This window comes from Citrus clementina, unplaced genomic scaffold, assembly GCF_000493195.1.
Source record: "Citrus clementina cultivar Clemenules unplaced genomic scaffold, Citrus_clementina_v1.0 scaffold_6, whole genome shotgun sequence".
Taxonomy (NCBI): Eukaryota; Viridiplantae; Streptophyta; class Magnoliopsida; order Sapindales; family Rutaceae; genus Citrus; species Citrus x clementina.
In genome coordinates, this window is record NW_006262139.1 from 20,494,006 (window position 1) to 20,504,392 (window position 10,387).

General features: G+C 36.8%; 2 protein-coding genes and 1 long non-coding RNA gene across 5 annotated transcripts; 2 read left to right on the plus strand and 1 right to left on the minus strand.

Moving 5' to 3' along the window:
- Positions 1-533: 533 nt before the first annotated feature.
- LOC18038233 (pentatricopeptide repeat-containing protein At2g36240) lies at positions 534-2,924 on the plus strand. The gene is made up of 2 exons (XM_006430132.2): positions 534-2,307; positions 2,434-2,924. The coding sequence occupies exon 1, from the start codon at positions 631-633 to the stop codon at positions 2,107-2,109; it is 1,479 nt and encodes a 492-aa protein (XP_006430195.1). The 5' UTR covers positions 534-630; the 3' UTR covers positions 2,110-2,307; positions 2,434-2,924.
- Positions 2,925-3,145: 221 nt separating this feature from the next.
- Positions 3,146-8,673, plus strand: LOC18038234 (uncharacterized protein At5g03900, chloroplastic). Of its 3 annotated transcripts, none has more exons than XM_024182320.1 (14): positions 3,146-3,673; positions 4,280-4,387; positions 4,495-4,595; positions 4,696-4,776; positions 4,964-5,042; positions 5,139-5,204; positions 5,955-6,035; positions 6,528-6,593; positions 6,727-6,869; positions 6,954-7,040; positions 7,130-7,193; positions 7,290-7,433; positions 7,593-7,752; positions 8,186-8,673. In XM_024182320.1, exons 1-13 carry the CDS (start codon positions 3,284-3,286, stop codon positions 7,725-7,727), a joined length of 1,545 nt encoding a protein of 514 aa, XP_024038088.1. In that variant the 5' UTR covers positions 3,146-3,283; the 3' UTR covers positions 7,728-7,752; positions 8,186-8,673. The 3 variants fall into 3 exon arrangements, with proteins under 3 accessions (XP_024038088.1, XP_024038089.1, XP_024038090.1); XM_024182321.1 differs by having other exon boundaries at positions 8,192-8,673; XM_024182322.1 differs by lacking the exons at positions 7,593-7,752; positions 8,186-8,673 and having other exon boundaries at positions 7,270-7,359.
- A 673-nt stretch (positions 8,674-9,346) lies between these two features.
- On the minus strand, positions 9,347-10,381 carry LOC18038620. Its single transcript, XR_002904905.1, has 3 exons — positions 10,233-10,381; positions 9,718-9,892; positions 9,347-9,554 (listed from the first exon to the last, which is right to left on the minus strand). It is a non-coding gene; the product is annotated as an uncharacterized LOC18038620 (long non-coding RNA).
- Between the last annotated feature and the right edge of the window lie 6 nt (positions 10,382-10,387).

A 10,387-nucleotide genomic window follows, 5' to 3' on the forward strand; every position in this document is an offset into this window, starting at 1 on the left:
ATCATCGACTTTGTCTAAGTCTCACGTGAAAGATCGGAAATTAATTAAGTGCAAGTTTTTAGGAATCCTTCTTTTATAAACCAAATTTTCAAGTGTGATTATTTCAACATAGATTAGTACAAATTATGTCTTTTAATAGTGATATCTTAAAAATTCACATAAATAAATTTGATTAAATTTTTGTGTTGATATAAAAGTTATCTGACATGTCATTTGAATATTTCTTTACTAATGTGAAATGTATAATTTTTATTTATACTAACTAAATTTTTTTAGTTAATATCAAATATAAATATTTATGTCGGTGTAATAATTATACAATATGTCAATTGGACTTTTATCCTAACACAAAAGTCTTATAACTTATCAGTTGTAATATTAGAAATTAATGACATGTTGGTTGCACCTTTAATTTTGATATCTCTAAAAATTGAGAAGCCAACGTTATTAGTTATTCCTTATTAGTACACACCAATGATATTTTAAGAACAATGGGGACAAAAAAGATAAAATGCTGTTTAATTTGGGCTGGGCTGAGTTCGGTACAAAAAAAATCCAAATTCGAGTTTAACTATCAAACCTGCTGGTGGCGCAGTCGGTTTGCCGCTGAAACTGATACTCTCCTTCGGAATGGCAGGCTTGAAGAAGAAACTGCCACCGATTTTAATACACAACAAATCGCCGCCGCCGCCGCCGCCGGCACCATCGATTCCACTCCCGAGCCGACCGGAAACTCCACCAGTCACACTCCCCTCCGTCACTCTAACCCCCACTGCTCACCACACTCACCTCCTCCGCTTCCTGAAAACCCACTTACTAACTCCCACCAACAACCAAATCACACCCTCATCACTCCTCCACTTCCTCAAATCCAAACTCCACCACCACCCCCAATTCACCCACTACGACTTCCACATCTTCGCTTGGGCCTCCACTATCGACTCCTTCCGCCATGATCACACGACGTTCCTCTTCATCGTCCGCTCCCTCGCCTCCTCTTACCGTTTCTCTGAGCTTCAGTCCGTTCTCAATTTCATCTCAGCTAACCCCTGCCCGTGTTCGAACGATGGTATTTTCTCTTGCCCTGAAATGGAGCGTATATTTCATTTTGCAGTTAATGCTTTTGTCAAAGCTAACAGAATGAATGATGGGTTGTTGGCTTTTGAAGCTATGAGGAAGTTGATTGATGGGAGGCCGAGTGTGAGTATTTATAATGTTTTGATTAATGGGTTCGTGAAATGCAGGGAGTTTGATAAAGCTTTGGGGTTTTACGATAGGATGGTGAGGGATAGAGTTAAGCCTGATGTTGTTACATTTAATATTTTGATTAGTGGTTTTTGTAGGAATAAAAAATTTGATTTGGCTTTGGGGTTGTTTAGAGAGATGAGAGAAAAGGGGTGTAATCCCAATGTGGTTAGTTTCAATACTTTGATTAGAGGGTTTTTTGGGGAGAGGAAGTTTGATGAAGGGGTGAACATGGCTTATGAAATGATTGAACTTGGGTGTGAGTTTTCGAGTGTGACTTGTGAGATTTTGGTTGATGGGTTGTGTAATGAAGGGAGGGTTTTGAAGGCGTGTGAATTGGTGATTGATTTTTCAAGGAGAGGGGTTTGGCCCAAGGATTTTGATTATTTTGGTCTAGTGGAAAAGCTTTGTGGGGAAGGAAATGCAGGTAGAGCTTTAGAGGTGGTGGATGAGTTGTGGAAGAAAGGAAATTTGCCTAGTGTGATTGCTTGTACTACATTAATTGAAGGTTTGAGGAGGCTGAGGAAAGGAGTGGAGGCCTCAGGTTTGATGGAAAAGATGCTGAAAGAGGGTATTCTACCAGATAGTGTAACTTTTAATTGTCTTCTCGAAGATCTTTGTGATGTGGGAAGAACGGTGGATGCTGATAGATTGAGATTGTTGGCTTCAACCAAGGGTTTGGACCCAGATGGGATGACGTATCATATTCTGGTATCAGGGTATACCAGGGAAAACAGAAGGAAAGAGGGAGAGAATCTAGTGAATGAGATGTTAGATGAGGGATTTATACCTGATCTTGCTACATATAATAGTTATATGGATGGGCTTTCCAATGCCAGGAAATCTGTTAGACAAACGCGTTAATGTTGTTCTATGGATTAGATATCCACATTTTTAGTTTTGGATTTTGGCACAGCAGTTAGTCTGGACTAATATGAATCTGTTGACAAAGAGAAAACAAGTTTGTATTTGATGATGTTATTGTCCCGTGATCGATTTGATGTTCTGGGAAGTCTTTTGAAAGAAAAGAAGAACACATTTGGGTGCAGCAGGTCATAGAAGGTATGTCAATTGATCACACAGTCAATAGCAAAATGGAGGATACCCGTCTTATCATACATTATTATGGACATGTAAATCTTCTACTTATAATTCTGCTTTTGACATTTTGTTTTTGTATATTGGCAGTCCTATATAGCATTAGCAATGAATGAAGTGCCAAGGCAGAATTGTAATGTCACAATGTTTTGAGGTTGCTAGTAATATCACCTAGTAAGTTCACACTCGCATCTTCCAGACAAGGCCCATCATAGCTTTGAGGTGGCTACCAGCTTATCGATTAAGATGTCATGCTTGGTTGGGAGATAAAGAATTCGTGCTGTCACTCTCTCGTCTCAGGCTGTGCACACTCTAAGCATCGATCATCTATGGTTTGATCATTAAATCAAGTGGGTGATATTGCACCCCACTTTTCACTCCTTGTAGGTTTCTAGTGGAGGAGACTATGACAGAAATATTGAGATGAGCAGCTCAGTGGTTTCAGATGATTTATCTTGGAATGTGTTTTTATTTTTAATTGTTGTATCTCAAAAATTGATGTATATTGTATTATTTGTATCCAACCTTCTGGATCGCTGCCATAAATTTGGGATATAAACTAATTATCTGAATTAAGCAAACGTAGCATTATTCTTTTCTTTCTTGTCTTTTTTTTTTTTTTTTCCTTGATGAGGAATTATTCTATTGTCGAAACAATTGGGAATGATTGTTTTGGATTTTATTTGGGGAGAGACTTGAGAGCAGAGGAGATCCTCGTGGCAGGCCCGTGTTGCTACGAGGGCAAAATGGTGAATTCGCTATCGTCATCCTATCCACACTAGTACTTTTGGCCAAATAAGCTTTGAAATCTTTTGCACCATGAAAAATCTTCAAAAACCAAAAGCCAGTCAGTTATTAACCATTCACCAAACAGATAGATACTTATTAAGTTATTATGCTATAAAAACTTCAAAATTCATATTTCACAACGAAGCTCAAAATGACTTCAATTTCCACATGCTTCACTACAACTCCAAAATCTCGCCTCTTCTTCACTCCCTTGCGACCATTAATTAACCTAAAACCTCCCGATTCTTTCCCGAGAATCCAACCACTCCCTTTCCCGAGAATCTCCGGGAAAATTCCCGGTTCTAGGGTTTTGGTTCCGGTTGCCAAAGCGAGTACGGACGTCGCTGTTGGAGTCGGACCTGGAAGGATTGTGGAGAGCGATAAATTGCCGGCCGATGTGAGGAACCGAGCGATGGACGCCGTTGATGCGTGTAATCGGAGAGTCACTATTGGTGACGTGGCGGGTAAAGCTGGACTTAAGTTGAATGAAGCTCAGAAGGCTCTCCAGGCTCTTGCTGCTGATACTGATGGATTTTTGGAGGTATTAATTTGTAATGTCAGTTTTTACATTACTATTTTGAGCAAAACTGCTTTTTGCAGAAGTGCTTTTTGATGAAGCATCTATCTATTGCTTCTTAGAAAAGGGCTTCAAGTGGTTTTCCTTTTTTTTTCCCCTTTTTCTCTCTTAAGAAGAACTTTTATATAACTGAACTAAACACTAGAAAATAAGCACTTTTGGTAATTTGAAATTGCTTTGTAGTGGTGCTAAAAGTAGTGCTAGACACAATATAAACCTTTAGTGTAAATTCACTAGATAGTTGCTTCAAATGAAAAAAGATTAGAGATATTATAACTGTTACTTAACTTGAATTAGGGAATGTGTGTAAAAGATTTGAGTGTAAAATAGTTCAGAAATGAAAAAGAATACAGAAGCATCTTGGTTGAAATGATAGCCATATTTTAATTTCTTGTATGTTGAATTGAAATGATTTATTAATTACTGAATTATTTTGTTTCATGTGTGAGGAAGTCTTTTGCTGTGATAGCTTTTGAAACAGAACTTGTTTAGTTGCTTGTTAGATTTGGCTTTAAGTGCTTTGATGTTCTTGATTCATGAATGCAATTGTTTTCAAGATGGTTTTAACAGGTCTCGGATGAAGGTGATGTCCTGTATGTTTTTCCGAACAATTATCGTGCGAAGCTTGCTGCCAAATCATTTAGGTTAAAAGTAGAACCTGTGATCGACAAGGCAAAGGTATCAACTGCAATACTATTCTGTGTCAAAATTTTGTTCTTGGAAAAAGAGTTTATGCTACCTAATTTGTAAAGGGACCATAAGGTGATACATCCTTTGCATTGCAGGCTGCTGCTGAGTATTCAATTAGGGTTCTTTTTGGAACAGCTCTCATAGCTTCAATTGTCATTGTTTTTACTGCAATTATTGCCATCCTTTCAAGTAAGAGGTATATTTTGAAATTGACACTAAAATCATAGCAAATGTTTATTATTATTGTTGGATCCTTTATAGAAGAAAGGTATTCACCATCTGATTCCTAAAAGCAGTGATGATGATGATCGTGGGAGACGACGCAGGTCGTTTGATTCAGGATTCAATATTTTTATCTCTCCATCTGATCTGTTTTGGTAAATATTTTCTAGTCTCAGACCTCAGTAATATTTCCAATATTTTAACAGTTCAAAATTAATTATATGAAAGCCACTAATTAAGAAGTATAAAATTGATCTGGGATAACTTTCCAATTTTCATCTAGCCGCAAACTTTATTCTAATAAACTTCATGTAACTGTGTTCCCTTCTTAAATCATGTAAGGTACTGGGATCCATATTATTATAGAAGGCGACGAGTACAGACAGATGATGATGATAAGAAAATGAATTTTATCGAATCTGTAAGTAAAGGTTTTAGATTATGTTTGATATTTCACTCAGTCCTTCCTAAAGTAGGAAAGAAATTTTTGACTTTTGATATTTCATTGATATTTTAGGTTTTCTCATTTGTGTTCGGAGAAGGTGATCCAAATCAAGGAATTGAAGAAAAAAGGTGGAAGTTGGTAATACTTCAGCATTGAATTCAGTGGTCCGTTGCTTGCATTGTTTGTTATAAATCATTGGTTAAAATCTGTCAAACTTCTCTTGATTTCTGCAGGCCTTCTGCCACCTTTCTATTCCTTCCCAGTTTACCTATTTGTAGAAACTCCTCATCCTTTTGAGCCATTTGTCAAAGATCCAAAAGGACTGCTATTGTTAGCTGCATCTTTATTTATTCTGTTCGTCAAATAGTTTTCAATAAATTTTATATTAGGCAAAAACATTACAGTAACCTAGTTTCCTCGATTTTGTCAAAGAAATTACTAAAATTCTGTATATGAATATAAATTACCCAATGAAGTTTACGATCTTGAACAGGTTTAGGAATGGCTTTTGGTTTGTGCACTTGCACGCATGCTCTTCTGATTAGGAACTGAAGGTGGTAGTTCTTTTAAGATGTTGACCTGGTTCTATTTATCTATTTACTGGTCTTAACATAGATAGAAGACTTGAGTGATATATGGATAAGAAGCAGTTGAAATTTACCTTGTCTTCTGAGGACATTTCTTGATCGGGATTAGCAATTGCTAATAAAAAGTAAATAAATAACTAGAGATAAAAAATAAAAACTGAAATTGAGTTGCCTTGGCGATTTTTTTTTTTCTTTTAACGGTCGTTGGATCTAATATTCTGATCACTTGATGCTTTTCAAAGATGTTGTGTTAGAAAGAATATCTAATACCTTACTCAAATTTCTTAAATTTTATGTGCAGATTGGGGAGTACATAGCATCTAATGGTGGTGTTGTCACAGCTGAAGAACTTGCTCCGTATCTTGATATAGACCGGACTATGGTATGATCATGTTTTTATCTAGTTTAGCCTGCAATTATAATGTAGGTGGCTTGTATTTGTTTTCCTTTGGACCAGTTTGTTAGTTCTTGAATTTGGAATGGTCATATGTTCTTGGGGCTTAAGGGCTATTTCTCCAGAGCGAAGGGGCTGAGACAAGGAGATCTGCTTTTCCCCATCCGTTTGTTCAATAGTCTTTCTATGTTTGACTTTTAAGAATTGATTTTGAGTGAGAAATAGAATTTGTTTAAGGGTGTTGTTTTTTGTTTGACCACTGGTAGTACTCGTTTTTTGTTTTTCTCTCAAGTTTAGTCTTGAATTCCTTGAATTGCAACCAGAAGTTATTGTTTCTCTGCTGTCTGTAATGTATACATTTTATGTACAAGAGAACAAGTAATTTTTATTAGTAGTCAATTAACTTCAAACTTGCTAGTTGAGATCATTTTGTTTTTACATAGCATTCTGTAATTTGACCTTGTTTCTTGTTGATTTTAGAGTGACGAATCGTACGTCTTACCCGTTCTTCTACGGTTTGATGGTCAGCCCGAGATAGATGAAGAGGTTTGTACAAAGTTTTTCCCCCTTGCATCTTTGTGGTAGTGAGAAAATTCCTGATAAATAATTCTCATCTTCAATTACCCATCTTTTTAACTTTGTGAAGTAAGACATTTGAAAATGAGAGATTTTTGTGTAGGGAAATATTTTGTATCGCTTCCCATCCTTTCAGCGCACTGCTGCTTCTCAAAGAATTGGAAGGAAGGAATATGTGGGGAGAAGATGGGCCGATGCAATCGGAGGAGTTGAGAAGATTTTCAGGGAGAAGAAATGGGAATTCAGGTTCTTCATTTTGTGTTTTGGCCATTTGTTTGTTGAAGTTGTTCCTAATTGAGTTCTATAACCTGGGTTCTTTTTGCTATGTAGCAAAACTAACATGTCGGAGAGAGGCATGGCCATTGGTCTGGGTGGGCTGAATTTGTTTGGAGTTATTATTCTTGGAGCCATGTTACAGTATGGTCCTTGACACAATAATATCACTCTATGATTTCTTCTCCCTTTTGCTTCTGACTAATGGGCCCTTTTTTTTATTTTATATGAAGGGAAATGGCTGTTACACCAAATGGCTTTCTAAAATTTGTTGCTTACATATTTCCTCTACTTCAGGTGTGATACAAGTTTTGACTTTAGCGTAATGAGGCTTTTTCCTGTCTCTTCCCCACAAACTTGATTTCAGTTACAGTTGTAACAATAACTTTGCAGATCTATGCTGGATCTTTCTTTGCAATTCCTGCGGTCCGGTGGTTCCTCAACCTCCAGAGGAATGCTGATATAGAAAAGAGAAACCGAACAAGGGAAAAGTATGCTCGAGCACTCAAATCACCAGATATTTCCTTGAGGCGCAAGGTAGCCATTTTTGTGCTTATTTTATCCTTAGTTCTCTTTAAGGTTGTTTCTGGGTATTTGCTGAAGCCAAAACTAATTAATATTTAATAGAATTTCTTCGGCGTGATCTGGCCCCCTCTATTAGAAATGACTTGTTTCCTTTTATGTAATCTTGCTCAGCTCCTGAGTGCCCGAGATATGGCCCAGAAAACTTTCATTGGACAAGATCGCATTGTCTATAGTACTGACAGGGATTTGATTGAGCAAGACTATGAGGCACGAGAATGGGAGAAGAGATTCCGAGAGATTGAGTAGTCAGATTGAGAAGAGGCTATAGTTGGTAAGTTTGACAGCTATTCCCCCTGAGAGATTTAACAGAGAGCTGAATCAATGGCAGGGAACTAATTGTAGTTAAAATCTGAGTCCCTTTATATCTCTTCTTTTGCCTCTTTGTCACTAATAATTTAATGGAGAAAATTAATGGCAGGGATGTATTGAATAAAACATGAAAACCCAGGAACCTAAAGTATAAAACCTAAAACCTAAAATATAGTTGCTGTTAATTTTCTATATCCACCTCTGCCACTTTCTCACAACAATGCTTTATAAGGGGTTACCTCAAATATTTTAGAATCTATGAAAATAAATTACTTGGGGAAAAAAAAAAAAAAAGATCTAAAAATTGCAAAAATTATGTGGCTGATGAGTCTTTATCAAAGATTTGGGTGCACAATGGTGCTTAATCTCGTAGATTAATTTATTTTTGCCGCTAGTTTCAGGGACTTCATTCAAGCCTTGTCATTTTTCTGAGAATACCAGACATCATTGCTTTCACTCCTTATCAGAGACTACTTGACTGAATGACTGGCTTTCGGTGTTGAACTGACAATAAGAAAAGAGCTTGTGGCCGTGCATTATGGGGACGCGGCAGAGATAAGCAATGGCGACTTGTAATATAATTCTGGTTAGATGCTATTTCAAAATTCTTTTAACCTTTGAAATAGTTCCAAGTATCATATAATCCAAATGTGCCCAGGCAACTTCTTGAATATCGCCGATCATTGAATGTACATGGATTTGCTTTTCGGCGGGATTGATCCCAATCTCCCTGCCCCTCGCTGCACAGATCATCATTGGTTACTTATGAGATTTTCAAGATCATCATTTCTCCCTATTTTCAAGATCATCATTTCTCCCTTAAAAATTATTACATAATTCATAAGGCTGTGTAAAATTGATGTAAACCTCCCTTCCATTGGAGGCTTCTTTCTAATTTTCAAATCTTTGAAAAAATGATCTGCATAAAGCTACCTCGAAAATGAAAAAAAAAAAAAAAACTCATCATACAAGCCTAAGCTGAATAGCATACAAGTATTGCATAAGCACAAGACAGTGATACGTTCGTAATTCTTACTTCTTACATCTCTCAGTAAAAAACTGCCGAGTAATCTAAAATAACTGGCTGTGGCAAGCCTTTTTTATTTTTTACCTGCAAAGAACTTCGATCAACACCCCTTAGTGTGTACAAATACAAAAACCACTTCCTTCCAGCTAATACTGCTTAAGACTTGAACCTTGGTTGCTTCTGATCACTGTACGAGCATGACCGCATATTCAATCCAATCCCCTATAGCAATGCTTGCATTGGATTTGATTCATTAACCAATATTGGATTTAGGTTGCACCTTTTTCCCTAAGATCAAACGTAGACAAAAACAACCGTACAAGTAGATTATGTACAAATAATTTTTATAGATTAAATCTTCCACGAAATTTCTTGGGGAAAAGAATCATGGAGGCATATAGTGAGCCGTTGACACTTCAATAATGTGTCAGTGTTAGCTCCATTGCTTTCAAAGCAGTATCTGAACTTGTACTGCAACATTAACACAAAACCATCAACAATAATCCCAGGATATGAAGCTGCAACAGAATGAAGCGAACAAACTTGCGGAAGACTCAAATTATACAATTTTCAGTAGATGGCAACAAGCATTTTCTAGCAGATTGCTTAGCTGACCCATCGAACATCTTTTAAACCTTCCTGACCTGACCACTCGTAAAACTTCACTATGATGTTCCAGTAGATTGCAAAATTAAATGTCGATGACCATTTTCAAGCAATTCGGCGGACCAGGATACCTGCATGAACAGCAGAGCAAATATCAATTTTATTTCTGACATGGATTCTAACTTAAAAAAAAAAAAAGGAGAGAGAGAGATTTATTTGGGGTGGGGGTGACAACCATTCTTATTATTTTAAGGCTTGTTCAATAAGCAGAAACTCATAAAAAGAAGTGCTCACCCAAAACTGCAAGTGCAAATATTGCTGCCAACATCAGTTTTACAAATTGTTGATTGACTGGAACATGAAATCTTTGGCATAATGCCCTACCACCCCGAAGTCTCAGACAGAAGCTCATAGCGTTTGCCAAAAAACCAAAGAAGAATCCTTGCACACCTATTCTCATATGCTGACCCTGTAAAAGAGAGGAGGAAAAAAAGAAAGAACATTATGCATCCATAGCAATAACAAGATAAACCCATTTAATGAAGCCTGAACTTTAATAAGTTAAATATTTCTCTTTTGGCAGGGTTGACAAGGAAGCATCAAACAATATCATCTAGCAAATTGACGAAAAAGGAACATTATTCAGTTTGAGTTTCAGGACAACCATTTTATATTTGACAAGAGAAAGTAAATAAACTTGCAAACATATGCCAATAAGGATGCTGAATATACATGATACAATAAACTTACTATTTTAGAGACTGGTTTGTAATGGAATCTCAGTATCAGCAAGGTTCAGAAAGGATTACCTGTCCAGCATGAGAAACATCAATGTGTGATGGGGAATTCCTTTCTTCTTCTCCATCTTTCAACCGTTTTGTATAGTTCCTAGCAATTCTAGTCTCATATGCAGACCGCAGATTATTCAAGTACCTGAAGATGTTCAGTCCACTATAATTTCCTG

What these genes read in the sequence shown, in the direction of transcription:
- LOC18038234 (XM_024182320.1), top strand. Translation starts at nt 3,284, where the DNA reads ATGACTTCAATTTCCACATGCTTCACTACAACTCCAAAATCTCGCCTC. An exon ending in TCTCCATCTGATCTGTTTTG is followed by an intron (nt 4,777 to 4,963) that starts GTAAATATTTTC and finishes AAATCATGTAAG; the next exon opens with GTACTGGGATCCATATTATT. An exon ending in ATATTTCCTTGAGGCGCAAG is followed by an intron (nt 7,434 to 7,592) that starts GTAGCCATTTTT and finishes AATCTTGCTCAG; the next exon opens with CTCCTGAGTGCCCGAGATAT.
- LOC18038233 (XM_006430132.2), top strand. Translation starts at nt 631, where the DNA reads ATGGCAGGCTTGAAGAAGAAACTGCCACCGATTTTAATACACAACAAA.